At 28.8% G+C, this 23,188-nt stretch overlaps 1 protein-coding gene across 4 annotated transcripts in view; it reads left to right on the forward strand.

The window, feature by feature from the left end:
* Window positions 1-6,862: 6,862 nt before the first annotated feature.
* Atac3 (Ada2a-containing complex component 3) overlaps window positions 6,863-23,188 on the forward strand; it is a 52,826-nt gene continuing 36,500 nt past the window's right edge. For 2 of the 4 annotated variants that reach the window (XM_067279930.1, XM_067279965.1), the window contains exon 1: window positions 7,033-7,211. In XM_067279930.1, the coding sequence (XP_067136031.1) occupies window positions 7,209-7,211 (3 nt within the window). In that variant the 5' untranslated portion in view covers window positions 7,033-7,208. Of the gene's footprint in view, window positions 7,003-7,028; window positions 7,212-23,188 lie in introns of those variants that run through there. The other 2 variants (XM_067279939.1, XM_067279958.1) reach the window with 2 other exon arrangements.

The following is a 23,188-nucleotide window of genomic DNA, read 5'->3' on the forward strand; positions in this document are numbered from 1 at the left end:
TTATGAATTAAATTTAAAATATTTCTCTCTTCTAATGCCAAAACTAAAATAGTACAAAGTTATATAAAAACTGATAGAAAGATACCACTCACTGTAGATAATAATTTCTAGAATTATAAATAAGCTTAATGAATCTGAATGATATATCAATATTCTAGATCACTTAACAAGTACCAATAAATTTGGTAAACTACTTCGGAATCTTTGGAAAAAATATGTAAATAAATTAGATGATGAAAATTTGAGATAGCTAAAGTTGGCAGTGTTTAGGTTTTTCGATTGTCTAATAAAATCAAGAAATTGAGAAAGTAAAATTATTTCCTTTTCAAGAAAAACTGTTTATATGAGTAATAGTATTATAAGAAATTATAATGAACTAAAGAGAAACCTTTAACAAATCATATTAGAGAATATAAGCAATGGCAGACTATTGCACAGGTATAAGAGGCATATGCTTCAGGCTCTGTGCTCAGAGATCTGAAATTGGTAACAATTAAAATGTTTTAATAAAATTTGATGAGAGCCATGGTTCATGACAAGGAAATAAAATGCCATCTGACACTTTTACATGACATAGCTTAAGAGAAACTTGAGAAAAAGGAAGTTTTAGATTATTTTTGCAACAAAGAATAGTTTTTGTAGAGTTTGATTGACATTGCCATAGTTCAAAATAATCAAATTTAAAATAGGACAAAACATAGTAAAATACACAACCTTTAAATTCCAACAATATATTTCTTAAAAAAAACTAAAATGCTAATGTTTTCAGTCATTTTAAATGACCATCTTCAGCATGCTCTAAGAATAACAAAATCAAATATTAGTTTGGAATGCAATTCAAATTAAAATTTTTACGGTGCTATTGGTCAAAAAATCCAATGACATTTGTGGGATTCAAAATATATGTGACCCCCATGTTACAAAATTTCTTAGATGTCTGAAGTAGGTCATTTATAAGGACCAAAAATGACTGAATTTTGATTTTTTTTAATGAAAAATAGTATTGTGAACATCATTTTTCACATTTCTATGTTATTTTATATTTCAAAATTTTCATTTTTTTCATTTATGTAATTTATTATGTCGACGTGTGTGTGTGGTGGTGTGTGTGATACACACATATATCTGCCAACCTGTCAAAAGTATGCCATGTCTGTGCCAATGCTTTTGTATATACATATATTTGTCTTCAGTACAGAAAATATATTTTCTATAATTCTGAAACCCTTTGTTAATGTAGTATGCTATTATGTGTTTCCAAAAATATTCAAATGCAAGCACAAGTGAAGAGGATAGAGAGTAGTGGCCAACACATCCAGATCAGATCACTAAGAAAAGTTCCTGCTATTGTAGAGACTTGAAATCTAGACCCAAATTAATGTCTCTTACAGTAAGCAGACCATATCATTTACAATTCAACCAAGGACCTATTTCAGAATCAGTGAAAATAAAGTCTAAAACTGATTGAACTTCAGTTATTTTTTAAAATTTATTTATTTTTTGATCCATAAATTGATGATATTATATTGATATGTTAATAAAATCACTCTATTCACAGATTGATTCCACAATCAAAAATAGGCAAAAACAGGAACAGTTTGCAAAAGTAGGACATCTGACCACCCTACCTATATCTAAGCAGGTTACCTTAGCCTCCTTGGCCATCTAGACATTATAACTAATATTTCTAATCCTCTTATGATTCCCAATTAGCCAAAGTGGTTAGGGTACTTCAGAAAGTAGGAATAACACTAGTTGTATGAGATTTTGCTTCAAGAGTGGAAGATATGACAAGATTGAAGCTAAGAAAACAAGTGCAGCGATTTTTGGCCAGTGCTTTTTCTAATACATTAGATGGGAACACTTATTTACCAAGGGTTGCAGAGGCCAGACATATTGTACAGGATCCTTTCCAATGACAGTGATATTACATTACTTGAAAAATCTGGGTTTTATGCTATTCCCTTACAAAATTCACTAACTGGGTAGAAGCTGTTGTATATTGGGGTGACTGTCAGAATGCTCTCTACCTTTGTCTTCAGGAGAATCATGAGGATGTAAGGTGTAATAGGTGTACAACAGAGCTAGCTAAACAAGTAATAAAGGATAAGTTTAATCTACTTTAGTCACAAATGTTGCTCTTAAGATGTTGTGAGGACTGAAGAACACTGTCTAGGAGTCTTTTTTTTCATTGCATTAATATCGCTGTGCAGCTTCCCCATGCTTGACATACAAGAATTGTAGATAGCACAGTTTAAGCTTCTAAAGTTGTGTATATGTCGATATGACAATATTCACGCCAAACGTTTCTTCGCAACAGTTAAAGTTGTGTATTCATTAATGGCACTGCATGTGTTAATTTACTGTTGTGTTTTGGTTTGGCATAAATTTTTATTATTTTTTTTTCATTGTGTATGCTTGTTGTTAAAAATTTTGTAATTTTATATGTTGTGTTTCAATTACATTCCATGCTTGAGCATGAGGTACAATTTTGAAAAATGTTCTTTTCCATTTGTATTTTATTTTTCAAATAGTAGCATTCTGTACTCTGTGAATAGTAATATTCATGAAGGAAACAGTTAAGAATTGTCAAAGTAATTGCATAAATAAATTGTGGTCCAAAGATCACGTGTTCTATTGTGTGATCCTTGGGTGGGCTACAGGGTAAAGAAAGGATGGGCATTTTCGGAAGGAAAAAAGAGAGAGAGAGGAAGATCGTGCATGCTCAACGGAAGAAGAGGGCCTTTTTTCAGAAGAAAGAATGGAGAGAGGACGTGTAGATGATAGAGTCGTGAGATTGTTTTTTTGTGTGTGTTGTTTCTTTTGTTTTAGTGTCTGTTATAGCGAAGGGACAGAGTAGTGATTGAAAGGACTAAAATAAACTTTTAAGTTCCTTGCATTGGAGTCATAGAGTGTATGATTTATTTCATTGAAGTTTCTTTTTGTTTTGTTCCTGCACGGGGAATACTCTAATGATCGAGTACTTCCCACAAAATCTTTTATGTAACTCCAATAGATAGTTTTGTTGTTAATTTTGCAATGTTGTTTGGCATGGAGTGTTTTTATATTATATAATTTCTATGTAAATTTGATCAACAATATTCAATAATATTCAATAATTAATTTTTGCCTGAAGATGGGAGTTTAATAAATCTGAAAACACACAGATTGCACATAGAAAATAAAAAGATTGTTGAACAGATTTTATTGGACACATGAGAAGCAATTACACATTAGGAAGGTATTATAAAATACAGCACATACATATGAACAGTACAGATGACATATATATATATATAAGATGACCAACTTTTTTACAATGAAAAGGAGGACACACATAAATTGAAGGAAAAAATATTGTAAATAAAAGAAACATTTTATTCATTGCAATAATAATACACTATAATAATCTCTACTGCATGCATATGTGCTGTGTTGTGTTTCAGTAAGAAGTAAACAAAGCTACTTACATGCAGCGCACTCTCTCAAGGTCTCCCATGCAGAGCACATGCATTTTGTAATCACATTTTGCTGCACTGTACCGAGCCTTGATGAATCGTCATGTCAAATACAAACACATCACATCACATTACATGCAACAGATCGGCTCGGCATCAATCAAATATGAAGATTTACAGATTAGTCTTCAAATATCAAAAAGGACGACACTTTTTGAGGGAGGACAGAACTTACAAAAGAAGGACTGTCCTCCCTAAAGGGGGACGTTTGTCACTTAATATATATCCTCATCTTAAGGGAACAAGGCAAAAAGTGATTAGTGAAGACCAGATCATATGACCTTAATTGGTAGTACTGGTACTGTAATTATTTGTTTTTATACTTTACCCAATTAAAGAGAATTCAGAAATTTTTGAACAATGATGTTTACATCTTTTCAGTAAGGCCCGTACTATATTTATGGGAAGAATGTATTTGACTAGTATTTAGTAATTGTTTGATAGAACAATAAAATTGATGATATAAGAATGGAAAATAATAAACAAGTACAGTAAAATTATGTGATAATGAATTTTAACACTGGAAAATAATAACAAGTACAGTAAAATTATGTAGTGTTCCTATGACATGAAAAAGAGAAGAGAATTGAATACCATTAACAACTCCTGGATGATATAATTTAGTGTTGAATTTATCATCTAACATAATAAAGAAAATTTGATTAAATACAGTAACCTATATTAAAAGCTTTTGGGATTTCCAAGTTGACATTTATAATTCATTTTCTTTTTCAGTTTCAAGGAAATATTTCTGACAAAATTATTTAAATTTTATAATGTATTAATTAAATTATCCTTATTTAAATGAATATTTCATTTAATTGCTGAGAAAATGGGTAAATTCTTATATGGTCTTGATCCGACATGCTAATTCATCACAATATAATGTACAAAATTAATAGATAAATATGAGCAGAAATATTAAATAAAAGTTCTAATCAAAATGTTAAAAAAAAAATTACAAATTTTATTTAAAAATTTTTCAAGTTGTATAGTTAATTATTGTAAATATTGTTATCTCTTCTGATGACCTGCCAAGAACTTTTGTTTATTCAGATGTAATATCATTTGAAAAATAAATATTTAAATACATTAGAATGCAAAAATAAAAAAATGTGTATTCTGTATTTTTTATTTTAAATGTACAGTTTAAAAACATTTGCAGTACTAGTATTATATTATCCTTTAATTGTTAAATACGTGGTAATTGATATAATCGTATTAAATTTCAAAAATCATAAATATAACCATATTAAACTATATAAGTTAATAGTTTAGACCAGGCCTGGCCAACCCAAATTGTTTCGCCGGCCACTTTGACCACGTGTAACATTACGGTGGGCCACAATTTTGGCAAACATGCTTTTAAAAAAGTAAAACAAATACAAAATGAATAGGATTTTATTAAACAAAATCTAACACCTTATCTTCATTGAGAAAGTTTAATTTTAAACAAACATTTTCGGCCTATTCTATAGGCCATCATCAGGCTAAATAAATCGAATAGTACCGTTCCATAAGAACGAATACAAATATTTTTTCTTTTTGTTTTTGTATTTGTTCTTATGGAACGGTACTATTCGATTTATTTAGCCTGATGATGGCCTATAGAATAGGCCGAAAACGTTTGTTTAAAATTAAACTTTCTCAGTGAAGATAAGGTGTTAGATTTTGTTTATATAATTTTTGCTGAGCACGTTTTATTTAATAGGATTTTATTGTTACATCAAGAGTTCGTACATGCATTTGCACATTATAACAATGATACATGCAAATTTTCATTTATTTAATTGTTTTGGCCTAACCAGCCGCAGGTTGGCCAGGCCTGGTTTAGACAATATGAAAGTTTTTAAATTTTATATATTTAAAAAAATAAAATTTATTTTGTACAAATTTTTTCTGCGTAATAATAATAATACTTATCGAGCTGTTATTTTTCAGAGCTGCAATAATTTTATCTGTTATTTTACTTCATTAAAAATAGTTAGATTGCAATGAATATCCAAATAACTATAAAAAATGTGCTATTATTATTAAAATTTACAGTATAAAAATTTCATAATTATCTAATATGATTACAATAGGTTTCCTATAAAACTTTAATTAGAAACTTATTTGTTAGAAAAATTTAAAAAATACATTTAACTACTTATATATGCAATTAAACTCAAATCAGTAATTATTACATATTTTTTTAAAAACGTGACAAATTTATAAAATTAATATACATTAGAAAATTTAACAAAAGTTAAAAAATACAGTATTTGTTTTCAGTCATTTTTTGACTCTGTTTTCCTTATATATGATGTTGTCTCTACAATAATTCTCTGTAATAAATAGCTGAGATTAGCAAATATACTGTAAAACCAATGTTTTATGTAATTAACTTTTTAAACATTTCTATGTAAATACAATGTTATAGATATACTTTCAAATTGCTATTAATTAGTTAATATGTCCAGCAGCACTAAGTTCATAACTGAAGAATTCTAGTTAACTTAGATAAAAATGCTTGTATGTGCTGTTCTCTTGTTTAACATTGCTGATGATTTGTTTCTGTTGTTCTGTATAAAAGATATAATTAAATAATTTTATTGCATTTAAAATATAATTTTTTATCAATTACTTAATTACGTTAGTACCTACAGATTGGCTAAAAAGCTCAAAAAGTATGAGTTTAAGTGAAATTTTTTGTCTTAATCTTCAAGAAAAAGCAGAGAACCGTACACGTTTAAGGAAATTTTGTGAATCATTTAATCTTTGTACAGTTGATATTATACTATAAAGTACCGTCAACTCGAATACAATAAACACGATAGTTTTAATGTAATGTATAGTTATTATGTAGAAACTACATAAATATTTTAATTAACTTTTTCCTCTTCCAAACAAATTTTGAATTTCAGAGTGTAAAGCATGTTAAAAACAATTTAACCAACACAAGGAAACTGTTAGGTATCATTAAACTTCCATTTATTATACTTAATTTTTAGAATTTTATTCCATTTTCCTTTAACAACTTCAGTGATTTAACAAATAAGAATTTTGTTTAACATTATTTCAGATAACACATGAACTATTTTTGTATGTAATTTAATGTACAAACAAACACTAAGAGATAAACACATGGAATAGATTTTAAAATTTACAACTGTTTAAATATTTCATCAGTTTAATAAAAAAAATCGTATAAAACCATTTATTAAAAGTTTATATTGATTTGTCCTTAGTCGATTCATCGATGGAAAAAAAAACTCTGTGAGAATGAAGCAACCATAAACTCTGTTTACATGTTTGCTGCTGGTATGACGTCACAGCGGATCAGCAATCGGGCGCAAGCGCAGTTAATATCCGAAAAGGATCTAGAAGTCGCGTGCTTCCGGAAAACAAAAGACAAACTTCCGGAAGTGGAAAAATCGATGTTGGAAGAGTTTTATTTCAAGTTATTGTTTCGGGAATAATAATCGAAACGGCTTGCGAAAAGGTAAGAAATATTAATTCCGTGTGATATCGGGCCGCAGACGTTGGTTGCCAGTTATCATATATACTGATTAGGCTTAGCTGCTATGGCGCTGAAAATGGTTCAAATGTTTTGAATTTGCTAACTTTTCCGTCCTAAATGATAATTATTCGTCCGCTGTTAACGTCGAAACGTCTTTAATCGACAATAATACATGTTTGGAATTGTAAATGGTAAGAAAATTAACATGGTTAAAGATTTTCAGTCCATGAGGATGATGTGTTGTGCCTTTGCTTAATGTAATGATAATTCAAATTCCTTAAAACAGTAATAACATGTAAATTGCTATGGACATTTGCTCGAATATTCTACATTTTTAGCCATTTTTTTGCATTAAATACAAACCTGCAATGACTTAACATATATTAGATCAGCTCACATGTTTATTTTACACTGATTATATTTACTAATTCTCCATTTTAGTTCTTATGCTAATAAACATTAGTTATAATTACATTTAAAGATTCTAAATACATTTACATGTATACCTTTTTCTGAGATTGTTTTGATTTAACCCGAAGAAGGCCATTTAAAATAGCTGAAAGCCTTAGTTCTCTTATTTAATTAAAGAAATTGCTAGAAAAAAGAGTGAAAGGTGTTTTAAAACATATCAATTTTATATTTTTATGTTTTTGTATTTTTGTTGTAATTATTTAAAAATTTGAAATTAGTTCCGTGCATTCCGATTTAGAATGTTGTCGACCCGAGGTAGATCACGTAAAGGATCAGAAACATTTGTCGAATTTTACAACAAAATTATTTACCAGATTGTGAAGGTTTTGTTTGACGTACTTAATATCTGATAATTTTCATTTTAAACAAGTTTGGAATTAAGCAATAATGGTTGTGCATATTATCAGGTTTTTTTTTTTCTTTTAATTTTTGAACTTTGTAATATTTTTCAGTTGTAATTGATGATTTTACATTATAAAACAGTTTTGTTAATCACTAACATATTCTTGTATACTCTGCATGCATCAGTATTTGCTCATGACAAGCATCTAGTTTAGAACACTAATACAAGTAGTGTTGTTGTATTTTATTTGTGGTGAAATTATTATTTTTTAAATAAATTTTTAAAAATATGCCTCGTGTACTGATTTGATGTAATTACCAGGCAGTTTTTTAAAGGTAAAAATTATATATTTAATAACGTAGAAAGTTTTAAATATATAAATGTTTTGCTGTATATGTAGATATTATGATTTTAGTCTCTGTAATCCAAAAATTATTGGTAGACCAATCCAAAAAATTATTGCTGTGAGATTGGTCTACCAATAATTTTTGGATTACAGAGACTAAAATCGTAATAATAATAACATAGAAAGGTTTTTTTAATAAATAATTTATTAATTTAACACCTTAGGAAAAATGGTAGTTTGGAGAATTTTTTATATTTTTTTAATAATAAATGTTCAGTTAAATATTACAGACTTCAGATATATTTTGTAACAAAATAAATTTATTAAAATAAAATTAATTATGACACTTTTACTTATTACGACCCTGAAATATTATTTATCAAGAATTATTCCTTAGATAATGCTTTTGGTTTGTTTGACATATTCCTGTTGTCCATATTAGTGCAATGTAAATTATTCATATATAATTTAGATAAAAAAACATTGTGGTTTATATTTGAATTTCCTTAGTGGATATTACGTAAGTTTGTATATGATGTACCAATTGCCAATGATTATCAAAAATATTATAAAAACACAGAATGATTTTAAATGTGAAACAAGAAATAAAGACCGATATTTGATTATATTGAGGCCGAACTAAATCTGGAGATTTATTTTAATAAGAATTTTTAGATGGTTTTTATGCTTATTAAAGCATGTTTTGGCCTTTTGAAAAAATGAATGGATTTTGGAATTAATTTGCTTTAAAAAGTAGAATAATAGAATCACCAAACTGATTGTAGATGCACAGATGGTTTAAAACATTGTATAATATAAATGTGCTTTTGCAATAAGAACGAATCTTGTCATACATGGCATAACAGCTGTTACATTATATTTGGCAAACTTTATTATATACCCACATTTGAGAATGTGGGATTTATGCTTATAAAACATGGAAAAAGAATGAATAACAATTAAATATTTTCGTATACTGATGCAAATTTATTCTTTACAAAACAGGCAAAATTACTTTTATATATTTATTAAGACAAATAATATTCGAAAACATTATTATTCAGTTATAGGAACATCATCATAAAGCATATTGATATTGATATATAAATATTTTTAAATTTTTATTGAAATATTAATATTCTAGTTACATTAAATATGTATATTCTAATAGTTGATTGATTTTTTTCCAGCCATTGTAATGTTTTAAAACAGCGGTGGGCAAGCTGCAGCATTTGTGGCCTGTAAGATGATTTTCTATGGCCCACGAACAGTTATAGAGCATTAATATTATTGACCACCATCAAAAAGTCAACTCAATTTCTTTAAATCTATCTATTTTTCACATTTTTATATATGAAGCAAAATTTTCTGCAATGTATATTTTAATTTATAGATAAAATGAACAGGAAGAAAGTTATATGAAAAGTTTTATGTTAATTTTTATGGGACTATTATTTTATTTATTTAAAGGTTAATAATACTGAAAGACACCAAAGTTTTTTGATAAATTTTGAATACTAGTATTGCCATTAGTAAAATTCGAAATTTTGAATTTTGAATTTTAGTAATGGCAATACTGAAAAGAAAATGATTTTAAGAATGTAAACAGCTTGAATAAAACAGCTTAGAAACTGGATTATAATGTAAAAATGTGCTCACCAAACACCAAAACTCCAGGTAAAAATGTAAATTTAACACAAAATGAATGTTTTTGATTGCCTTAAGCAACCATCATCAAGTTACAGAAATATTCTAAATAAGAACATAAATTTGGAACAGACTTTCAAAAGGTTAGGATGACATCTGGGGCCGTATTCTGGTCACAAGCCGGTTACTGATTGGCTAATCATTTGGATTAGCTAATCAGCGACCGGCTTGTGTGAGATGAGAGACCAGAGGTGGTGACCAGAATATGGCCCCTGATTAGTTAAAATTAAAAAATTAAAAATTGACTTCAAAAAGTGCCCATGTTTTCAGAAGTGTGTTGTTATTTTTAAAATTGATTGATGTTTTCTCTCTAAGTCTTGTAAATTTCTAATTTCTCCAGATGTTTGAGTTGGTTTATTGGCCAATTTGATGTAAAAGTTTGGCTCTGTTATAATGCACTTGAACTTGTTGATCTGTTACAACACTATAGCCAGTACTACAGTGTTGTGATCTTTTTTCAATGATGCCAAATGTTAGTCAAATGGGTGGGTTGTGGCTTTGATGTACTGCAAATTCTGCTGTCTCTTTGGTCTATAACCAGAAAAGTATATATTCTGGGAGTTGCAAGTCACTTAGAGAATCTTTAAAATTTCTAATCAAATATTATGCTGTTGGGTTTTGCATAAAGGCAATAGAGATGTTATCGACTCTTGCTACATTGAACAACTCAAACAAACTTACAAACAAATAGCAAGAGTTAATAACATATCTATTGCCTTTATGCAAAACCCAACAGTATACTCTGATTAGGAATTCTAAAGATTCTCTAAGTGACCTGCAACTCCCAGGAATATATACTTTTCTTGTTATGGACCAAAAAGATAGCCAGAGTTTGCAGTTCATTGGGATCATAATCTGTCCACCCAACCAATGTTTAAAGAAGCATTTAGAATCATTGGAAAATGGTCACAACTCTACAGCACTGGCTGTATTTGAAATGGATGAAGTTCAAGTGCATTACAACAGAATCAAACATTTCACTGGCCAATTAAACCAATTTAAACATCTAGAGAAATTAGAAATTTACAAAGCCTACAGGAAGAGAATATCAATCAGTTTTAAGAATAACAACACACTTCAGAAAATTTGGGCATCATTATTTGAAGTCAGTTTTTGATATTTTAATTTTAATCAATCAGACATCACAACTTTTTAAATTCATCTGTTCCAAATTTGTTCTTATTTAGAATATTTCTGTAATCTCCTGATGGTTGCTTAAGGCAATCAAAAACACATTCATTTTTCATTAAATTTACATTTTTTAAACTGGAGTTTTGGTGTTTGGTATACATTTTGTTAACATTTCTTTGATGTTTTTGTACATATAAATTTAAGTATTAATACTGTATATGTTGTTATATTACACTGTATATATTTACAATGACTTTTCTAATGTCCTCATAGTTAAAAACTTTTTCTTGCAGTCAACAGAGAAAAAGTTTTTCCACTCCTACTTTAAAACAATTGTGAATTAAGGGACTATCCATTAATCATGTGTACAATTATTGAGTCTCTTCTGATAAATTCCTTTCCCTTTAATTATGTATATACAATAGTTTGTGTAACCCCCTGATATAGAGGAAGTGACTTATGAAAGTTCTGTAAATATTTTCTAACTGATAATGTTGAGAAGAAAATTTTTTATGTATATGCATGCAATGAAGGTGAACAGATATACACATCACAACTGCACAGTCTAGATCAGGCCTGGCCAGCCCAAATTGTTTCGCGGACCACTTTGATCATGTGTAACATTACAGTGGGCCACAATTTAGGCAAACATGCTTTTAAAAAGGTAAAACAGATACAAAATGAATAAGATTTTATTGCAAATTATAACAGTGACACATGCAAATATTCATTTATTTAATTGTTTTGGTATACACATAACGGGAAACAAAAGTTGTAATAGATATATAATATCACTTAGTGAGCCACACAATTTAACGTGATGGTCCACGGGTTTGCCAGGCCTGGTCTAGAGCATGACTAACATTATTTATGACAAAGAAAAACAAGAGAGACCTTGGGACAGGAAGGTAAAAAAACACATGGTTCACACCTCACAAGTAGAACGAAAGAATCTGGCATCACACTTTAATCCTGATACTTTTCTAGAAATGAAGTTGTAATATTTGACTAGGAAGTAAGCTTGTAAGAATAAATTCATCTATATAAACAACAAGCATAACCCAATTTTAATAAAGTCAAATGATCTTGCTGAAGTTATTGGGCTCTGTTAAAAATTAATTAATTATTAATGTAGCCCAAAAGTGGTCCAATAATTTTGGAAAGATTGTTTGGTTTAATAAAGTTGTGTGTCACTAATAAGGGATGGTCAGGAGGTAACTTGATGTTTGAAATAAAAAAATCTGTAATGCATGGAAACAAAATACAAAGTTATGACAATGCAATGCAAACAAGCCAAGCCAATTGTGTTATACAATTTCTGACAGCTAAATTACAGAAAACATACCTTCCTTGCTAATCTTTTCCAACAAAGTCCTAGTTTTGTTCATCCCCCATCTTGTCTGAGTCTTGCATTACTTCTTTGCTAATTCTGTTTCACACACACTTGAATTCATAGATTCTGGTTGGGGCTTTTCATAGGAATACTTCTACTTACAAATCGACCAAAAGTTCTCAATATGTCTAGCTGGGGAATGTTAGGAGTACATGCAATGAAATTAATGCTGGACATTCTGAGAAAGTTGGTCACCGAAATGGCTTAATGAACAGAAGCAAGGTCTAACAAGATCACTTTATGTTCATAATGCTTGTCAATGAAAGGTTTCAATTGTTTCTTCAAACACTCCTCAATGTATTTCATAGCTCTTGGAAATGAAAGATTCTGAAATGTTTCCAAAAATGTCTAGACATTGCCACACAGTCCATTTCTTTGGGAAATTTGCTTTGCCCTTTAATTTGAAGTCTTGTGAGTCAGCTTTATTCCAACATGTTAGAAATGGCATCTTGGAATGTTGGTTGGATTTTGAGGCATGCAGGTTTCATTGTCAATGAGAATGATTTCTCCAAGATTTTTTCAAGATTTGTCTACATGTATTTTTCATATGCAGTTCCTTATTCCCTGAGTTTTTCAGTGCTGTGGTTTTAATCTATCCTTTTATGCCCAGTTTCCAACTTTAATGGCAACTACAGTTGATTGGGTCAGCTATAGTGTTACAGCTGCAGATGTTCAACTAGGCAGTGGCTGGAAGCTTCTATCTCCATGTTCTTTGTATTTTAAAATATTGATTACAGTTTGATGGCTAACTGATTCTCCAGTAAAGTGCTAAACCATTTTGTATTTGTCTCTGTCAGCAACTGTTTCAGAATATTTCACAACATGTTTAGCAAGAGCTTGGTGTTTGACCCAATTCATTTTAGATTTGAGCACTTCTGAACAATGATTTCATGAAATTTGAATATAGAATATATCAACATGCATGTTGCATTTGATGTCTGCAGTGTGCACGATTTTGAAACCAAATTACATCAATTTACTTTCTGTTCACCTCTTGCATTGAAAAAAAAACATGGTTCATGATGTCTCGAGCATCTTTTCCCATCATGCAGAGTGATGTACTTTTCCTTCCCTCCTTTAAACTGTACACATAATTAATGCACAGTCCTTGTCATAAAAAATGCTGATTCCTAAATAATATTTTTGTAAATATGAATACAGGTATCCTTTGGTATCGAATGGTAGTTACATTCTGAAAAAGTGCAGTGTTATGTGAATCCGTGCTATACAAAACAAAAGACTAATGCAAAATGTTTGGTTATGTTCCAGAAATAAGCAAAGGTATACTATTCTTTTTTGTCAATAAGAGAAATATGTTTATGAAAGCAATCAATAATTCATTTATAAACATTCTCAAGAGCCGAATTATCGGGCTAGAGTTGGCTATAATAAATAAATAATTAATAAGACAATTTGGCACTAGAGCTTGGCGTTAGGCGCCATCTCTTACTAAACTTAATAATTAGATTAAATAAATAATTTTAATAATTTGGAACTGGAGGAAAAGAAATCGGTCCGAAGCGGGACTCGAACCCGCAACTTCTGCTATCCGTGCAGACACGTTACCAGTTACGCTACCCGGACCTTCAGTCCGATCGCCTCCTCCAGTATATATAAGCTAACGCGACGACCATTGACGGTCATTACAATGCCGCTGGGGACACATCAAGTGCCCACGTCCTCCCAAGGCACTCAACCGGCTATCGCAACCCCGGCAAGGCGTATAAATATAAATAAATAACGACTAACCAACGCTACAAAGCTACAAAGTTACAAAGCTAAACATTCTCAAGAGCCGAATTATCGGGCTAGAGTTGGCTATAATAAATAAATAATTAATAAGACAATTTGGCACTAGAGCTTGGCGTTAGGCGCCATCTCTTACTAAACTTAATAATTAAATTAAATAAATAATTTTAATAATTTGGAACTGGAGGAAAAGAAATCGGCCCGAAGCGGGACTCGAACCCGCAACTTCTATCCGTGCAGACACGTTACTAGTTACGCTACCCGGACCTTCAGTCCAATCGCCTCCTCCTCTGCGTAACTGGTAATGTGTCTGCACGGATAGCAGAAGTTGCGGGTTCGAGTCCCGCTTCGGGCCGATTTCTTTTCCTCCAGTTCCAAATTATTAAAATTATTTATTTAATTTAATTATTAAGTTTAGTAAGAGATGGCGCCTAACGCCAAGCTCTAGTGCCAAATTGTCTTATTAATAATTTATTTATTATAGCCAACTCTAGCCCGATAATTCGGCTCTTGAGAATGTTTAGCTTTGTAATGGGTTAGTCGTTATTTATTTATATTCATTTATAATCAATAACCAATTAACAATCACAATTAAAAGTACTATATTATTCATTAATGTTAATTTTAGTTAAATGAGGGAGTTTTCTTTTTACAAAGTATCGTTATCATCTCAGTTTTTGTTGATCTTGATCAGAAGTATCAGTAACATTTTTGTATTTTTTATTTTTATCATAAAAAAAAAATTTTTCTCAAAGACAAAATAAAAATATGTTATTAATTGAAAATTTGTTCTAGTGGGCCATGTTTGTTCAGTCAAGTACCAAGTGATATTTTCTAGAATTTGTGTTCGAGTACCAAGATACTGCTGTATTTTGTGAGTATGAAGATTAATCTATAAAAAAAAAAACACAATGACAGTGTTAATGGCTAAAGTCTGAAAGCAATGACGACACCTGGTTGATAGTACAAATTTTTTCTTCTTTGTCCTAGTTTTCCTATCAGTTTTCATTAAAGTAAACCTGATAAAAAGCACAAAATAATTTCAATGTTTTAAAATCATGGGCAAATTTGAGACAACACATGCTTGCTTGAATTAAAAAAACTATAGAATAATGAAGTTTACACTTAAAAATTGTGAAATTTTGTATGAAGGATTTCCAAAATCATGTTAGTGTGAAACCAGAAGTCATGTTGTATGAGTATATCCCTAATTTTCAAACTATGTTAGAGAAAAACCATGTTGTAGAAGTACCGTGTACCTGTATTTAAAAATAAAGAAACCAAGAAATGTTTTTTTAAACTGCACTTTTTATACTTAAAAACATTATAAAATTCATAAATTGTAATAACTTTTTATTAAGATTGTCTAATGACTTCCAATTTTCTGAAATGTTTCAGAACAATAGCAAGAGGACCAAACATTATAGTGTATTGGAAGTAGTTAGAGTCACAATAAAAGTTGCAATTGCTGTTGGGTATTAATAGATCTCTTATAACCATGAAATGGAAATTTTTAAATATAGCCTTCTTTTAATATTTTTTTGTTTTTATGCATACAAAGATTTTTGCAAAAGTATATATAGCTATCCCATCCCTCATACAATATGGCACTTCTACAACATGGTTGAAAATTGGGGAAATCCCCTATACAACACTGTTTCCGGTTTTGCCCTAACACAGTTTTGGATATCCTCCATACAAAATTTCACAACTTTTAAGTATAAATTCTATTATTTGATATTACTTACCTACAAACGACGATCAAAATACAGCAGTATGTCGATATTCAAACATTTCCCAATGCAAACAATTCTGTATTCGAACGCAAATTCTGGAAAAAATAGCTTGGTCCTCAATTGAACAGACGCGACCCATTAGAACAAATTAATCAAAAATAAAAAAAATGAAAATATTGCTGATATTTCTGATCAAGTTCAACAAAAAAGCTCAGATGATGACAATATTTTGTTAAAGGAAAATACCCTCATTTAACTAAATTAATATTAATGCATCATACAGTATGATTAATTGTGATTGTTAGTTAATTATTAATTATAAATGAATTATTGATTGCTTTCATAAAAATATTTCTCTTAGTAACATAAAAGAATAGTATACTTTTATTAACTTTTGAACTTAACCCTATGTTTTGCATTAGTTCTTTGTTTTGTATAGCACGGATTTGCATAGCATGGCACTTTTTTGGAATGTAACTACCGTGTTATGTGTAATTTTTTTATATTGAGTTATTGCTTATTCTGTTAGATGTATACTATCGGTATAGTAGCCTATCCAATAAGTTATAATGTGCTCTTAATTACAGATATATTTCATAGAATTTATATAATACATTTTTATGACTTGAGTTAGCTAAATACAAACAACTACTTTATTTGTCTCATATTGATTTCTTTCACTGATTCTTGCACACTGTACTCATGAAATGAACTTTCAGTCTTTTGAAACCAGCTATTTGTAATCCAATACAGCTATTTTTATTTTCAGCGATTTCTGTATTACAACATAAAAACATATTCATTACAATAATTCTTATATAGGCATTTTGTGCATATAATACTTTTGCTTGATGCTTTCATCATTGTATTATAATGATAACTGTTTATTTACTAACACATCTGCACATTCTTTTGTCTTCAATTATATCCAGTCTGTTACACAACAGTGTAGAAACAGTATTGTTAAAGTAACATTATGAATATGACATCATCATCTTAATAGGATGAATTGTGTTTTAAAATATTTCTTCAGAATTTTGAATTTATTTTTAAAAGATATTTATTTATGGAAAGTATAAGTAATAAATCTTCATTAACTTGTTTATGTATTTATTATATAACTTTAGTTATGCAGAATAAATTTGAAAATCATAGAGTATTTTGCTGTAAATGCCAAATAGAGAATTATTCCTCATTTCTTTTTCTAATGACTACTCTGCTAGCAGACAGTGTCCATAAGGATATTGGAACTTCTAAAATTTAATTTAACATTTGCTGTTGAAAGTTTTTTACTTTTTATTTCTTCTAAATATACAAAGAAAAGCTTAATAACTCATTGGATTATCTTGATTGAAGTGATGCACAATCTACATTATTTTTTATAGCATATTTGATATTTTAATAATGAAATATTTGTAATGTAAGTTTTTAAGTTTTGCAATAATTTTGTCTAAAATTTCACAGATATTGTGAAATTGCAGAATGTTTTTATGAATAAATATTTTTCTTGTGAAATACTAAAGTTCTAATGATATGAAAGAGTATTTTTTAAAGTATAAAGGATAAACACCAGAGTGAAATTAAAATAAAACAACTAAAATGCCTTTGACCGGTGTGCTTCTCTCAGTAAATCAGAGTACTTCACAAATGTTTTCGAGTATTTTTTTGTATATGATTTTAGCAATGAGATCTGACATATTGAAAAAATAATGAGAGAGAAAATTATTCTGGGCATATTTATAACGTCTCTGGATAAATTATTTAAGTTTTATACATGTGCTCTTTAAGAAATCCTAATTTTTTAGATGAAAACAATTCTAAAAACATCCTTTCTAAATATGTAAATATTATTAATGCAAATTGTAATAACATTCTTGTACTGTATTTACTTTTATCATCATAAAATTTAAAAATTTGGTTTGAATAATAATATAAGATATTATTAATAATAAATATTTATTTATAAAGTATATTTGATGATATATTGGTATTTCATATGCAAAATAAATTTCTTAGTATAATAATTTATTTTTCCTAGAATAATATTAGCCTTTGTCAAGCACATCAGTTGGCATACTGTTTTGACTTATTCAATGAAATATGCTTATTGACAAAAAGTTATATGCCTAGACAAAATTGTCTGATTGCTTTAATTGCATCATTTAACTCATCATATAACTATATCTCAGACAGATATGTAATTGCCTACAGTTGTAGTCCATTTACATACCAGAATGCTTTAAAATTGCTGTCCCAGTAACCTATAAAAAGACTTGCAGAGGTCACGATTCAAAATTTTCAGTGTACCTGTTGTTTGGAGGTCTTCAGATGTCAATCATGCTTTTACAATAGTCAAAGACATCTGTGTACTGCTGGTGTAATTTGAGAAAGATTGCATCGTGGGATTGAAGGAAGCAGTATGGCTATTTTGCTGAATTGCCTGCTATCTGAGCTGTTTTGATATGACTGTGAGATGGTGTTGGGGTAGTATATATGTGAGGGCACACAAACATAGCAGGCAGGTTCTGAATTCCCCAGACAATCAGACAGGGTGATTGTCTGATTGCAAGACAATCATGAACAGCTGCAACATCATCTTTGTCCACCATTTAGAAACAGGTGGAAGCCTAGCTGCAGAACCTAGTCTCTTCCTGTGTATTGACAAGTAACTTGCAAATTTGCATTATGGCAACCAGTATGCATCTTGACATTAGATCCCCAGCATTGTCAGCTTCATTTGCAATGATATGACAAAATGATGTGTTAAATTACCTATGCTATCAATTAACTTTTAAAATATAAAAACAGATAGAAAAAAAATGTTTGTACAGTTTTGTTTAATGTCTTTAATATGTTTGCGATTTGTATGAATCGAAAATAAGTGGTAATTATTTGTTATGACTGTACAATTTGAAAGATTATGAAACATCTATATACATTTTATAATATAATTGATATTTTGTTTTTCCATATTTTCATGTTATAAAAAGATCACCGTACTCGTAAAAATTTTATTTTTCTCCGACTTTATTTTAAATTTTTGTAATTAAACAAATGTGTTTATAAAAATATGAAACAATTGATTTTTCTATAAAATTTAAAATAATATAATTTTTATTTCTAATTCTGATAAATTTTAATATCAGAATTTGATAATGATATATTAAATATTTTATGGACGTTACTTGAAATTTAAAGAATTCATAACATGTAATTTTGTTACATTTTTTTTTTGATATTCATACATCCTCTAAATGTTGTAAATGAATTCTTTTTTTTTAATCCATATGGTGATTTTAGTATAATTATAGTTTATTTTTGCTTTTTTTTTTTTAATCATTTATCTATTTATTTATTTATGTAAATATTTTTTAAACGTTATGACAAATGATTATAACATCTGGCATGCATGTGACATAAAAAAATAAAATATTGATTTGTCCATTACTTTAAAAATTTCTGTGTTTTATTATGGTAATATATTATATTTATATGATAAGAAACATTGGCATTTTATTTATTTTTATGCATTTTTGTTTTGAACAGGCTACAATAGAATTTAATAAAAATAATTTAAAATTATGAATGTTTACCTGTAATATCATAAACTATATGAATTGCATTTATATTACTGATAGTTTTTCGAAATAATAATTAATATACATTTGAAAGTAAGAATTAGGAAGCAGAATATATTTGTGTTTAATTTGATAAAAAATTTGCTTCTTGTTCTTCTCTTGAATTGTTGTTAAGCTTCTATGACGGTTTCTAATCCGACGACTCATCATACCTTTTGGTAAATGTTTACACTTAGACACCAAGAGGCTTTTTGCTGTTCTACTTTATTAAATATTCATTCAGACTGTTGTGTTCCTCTTCAGTTTAAAGCAGATCCTTTTCCGGTTACAAGTTCTTTTACAACTACATCACATTTTTAAAAAAGAAAGATCATAATTATAATACATCCATATAAAAAATTATTTTTGATTTTACTACTCTGTATATAAATATACTCACATTCACTGAAGACCGTATATTCCTATATACATTTTTCTTTTTATAATTATTTTTGTTACATTTATATTTTTGTTGGTTTTATTTAAGACCATTACTAAAGGTATATCAGATCTTTGGTTGTTTTTATTTACTAGTATATTTTACAAAGTATTACAAATTTGTCTTTCTTCTTAGTTACTAAAACTTAATTTTAAATTTACTCACTTTTCAAAAGGAAAATTTTAATTTTAAGAACTCATTTTCTTTTACTATCCTGGCTGTTATGTATACAAATAACAAGGTAAAGTATTGGAATCTTGTCAAATTTGACCCTCTGAGTTTTTGCAATCTCCATATTTTGAGACCTTCTAAATCCAAAGAAGAGAAAAAGAATAAAAGAAAAAGAAAAAATTCTGTGCATGTGTGTTAGTGTGTTGTCGTCAATTTTGTTTAATGTCTTAGGATGGAGTAATGATGAAGAAATGAAATTTGGCATAGTAACTTGTATATAAGAGGCATTGGTGGTATTGAATTTTGATGGTTAGAGGTCAAGAGGATGAGGAGATAGGTGTGGTGTTATATCTCAAGAGAGGTCGGACTTAACGAAGGTGTTATTCATTATTAGCATTTACTTGTACAGTTTTTTATGAAACTCATCATTTCTCTCAAAAATTTTATAACAAAATCTCATTACAGATAGTGCCCACACAATTTTATTTATTATAATTAAAAATGTACTGTAAAAGTTATTTTTTAACAACTGGAAAGTTTTGCAACTTGGTGCTGGACTTTTTTCTGAACAATTTTATTTTTTTTAAAAATTTTAGACTTTTCCTATAAATATATATAAAATGCATAATATAATTTAAACACATTTATTTATTACCAAGGATTAGTATTTTTTCCTCCACTTGATAATATCAACAGAATTGAACAAGTGAAGAAGACTTTGGAAATTATTATAGAAATATAAACATTGTAGTGACTCATATAATGTGAGTAATTTTTTAAAATAACAGGGTTTTATGTTTTAGAATGCAATTGTAAAAAAGAGACCTGTGCTTTAATAATACTAGATAATAGGATCTCTGGATCATTTTAGGGGAAAAATATGAGTAGCCCTTACAACATAATTTAGTCTAAAACTTGTAAGAATGATTTTCAGGGTCGTAGTGAAGGTTGTACAATTTATGGAATTAAGGATTAATAAGCAATCATAAGATCTCTAAATTATAATATTTTGGTTTAATTTACAAAGTAAAATAAATTATTTGAATTATTTTCAAATCAAACAAAATGAAGTATAGATGATATTTTTTGTTTAAGTGCAGTACAGTATATCAGAGTGGTTAAGCAAAACAAAAAAAGCTAAAGGAAATCCGTGATTTTTTTCTGTTGAAAATTGTTTGAAAAAGTTTAAAATATTTTTTGGTGCTAAAAGAATAAAAGGAAGCCAAATTTGATGAAAAGTAGCCAAGCTTGACATCACTATGCACCTCCTGTAAACTATCATGTGTTTGCATGGGACTTCATCCATTTAAAGGAGGGATGTCGTTAAACTTTAACTCCTATTTTCTGAGTTCAGCAGAATGGTTTGCTAAAACGAGATGTTCGAATTGCTCTACAATCGGAGATCGAACCCGTTATTGCTTACTAGGAGAAAATATATTTTACTCAAAATAGAATATTTATTACAGTTCCACTTTGCTTTTTGCACTTTTTGAAATGAATAATAAAATCATCATCTATTAATAATATAATCATTATATTATTAATAGGGTTATTTCTAGAGGTTTTTAAGGTAATTTACAGTTTAGTTTAATGAATTCTGGTAAAATTTTTGTTTTGCTTTATCATGTGAAAATTAATGTGTGACAATGGCATTTTGCCAGAGCAGTGGCAAAATTCAGTTCAATGCATGAATTCGTTTTATTGGTGTTGTTTTAAGGTGAGTCAGCTGTATTTAATAATTCATTTCACATCTTTCTTATGTCTTTCAACAATATGTATTGAATACAAATGTTTTCAGCCTAGCTTATGGGCTTGCTTCAGGTTCTACACATTCAAATCAAATAGTATACTGAGTTCCAAGATGTAAGGAAGGTGTGAAATTAATTGTTGTTAAGTTCAAACTTTGAACGACACATTGTGTATTTATTAATATAGGAGGGTATGGTCTTCAGTAAATGTGAGTATATTTATATACAAAGTAGTAAAATCAAAAATAATTTTTTTATATGGATGTATTATAATTATGATCTTTCTTTTTTAAAAATATAATGTAAAAGAATTTGTTATCTGAAAAGTATCTATTTTAAACTGAAGAGGGACAAACTGTCTGAAATATGCATTTAAGATAATTATGCATATTAGACACTTCTAAGTAAAAACATTTTCCAAAAGGTGCGATAAGTTCTCAGATTAGAAGCTGAAAGAGAAGCATAATAACCATTAAAAGATATTTGTAATAATAGCAATAAAGAAATAAAAATATCAATAACTAATTTCATATTGCTTTGTTTAGGAGTATAGAAAAATAAAGCATTGCCTTTGACATTTGAGCGACAGTTGGCTTGTTTTCAGAGACCAAAAAAAAAACAACTAAATTTGAAAGCATCCACAAAATAATTCTGATAGTTTGAAAATTGTCTGTGGTTAAAACATTTAATGTTTAAATGTTCTTAACCAATCATGATGCAGTGGCATTTTATGATGAAATTCGTTTACAGATAAGAGAAACCCAACTTGACAAAATCTAGAGAAATGGAAGAGTCCTGTTTTAAGTTTAATGAATGGTTCTGTATATCTTCTGCTGCACATTTTGTATTTACCATTTGTTCATATTTTTATGCCATAGATATTAGTTCCATGTATTAGGAAGGGTTTCTACATCCTTGACATTAACTACTTGTTTGCATAGACTTTCTGTAAAAATCCAAAGCCTCTTAATGTCAGCTATGTTGTCTTTTCCTGTAGTATTAGGAATCCCACTCTACCATGCTTTATTTTTCTCCCTTACTTCACATTCCCTTTGTGTTCTCTAAGTCTAATGATCAGCAATATTTTGAGTCATATTTGGACGTTTTTTATTTATTCTTGGAGGGATTTCATACACTCTGATTAAACAGAAATTTGAATTTTTGATATTGTCAAGTTTGTAATTTGTTTGAAGTGATAATTTAGTATTTATGAAATTAAAAATAGTATAAATATAAGATATATGGGATTATTGGAGAAAAAATAATCTTAGAAAGTAAAGTTGATGCTTTTACAAAGTTTAAAAATATACATTATAG

The sequence above is a fragment of the Centruroides vittatus genome, unplaced genomic scaffold, assembly GCF_030686945.1.
Source record: "Centruroides vittatus isolate TY-2023 unplaced genomic scaffold, ASM3068694v2 contig_12, whole genome shotgun sequence".
NCBI classification, from domain to species: Eukaryota; Metazoa; Arthropoda; class Arachnida; order Scorpiones; family Buthidae; genus Centruroides; species Centruroides vittatus.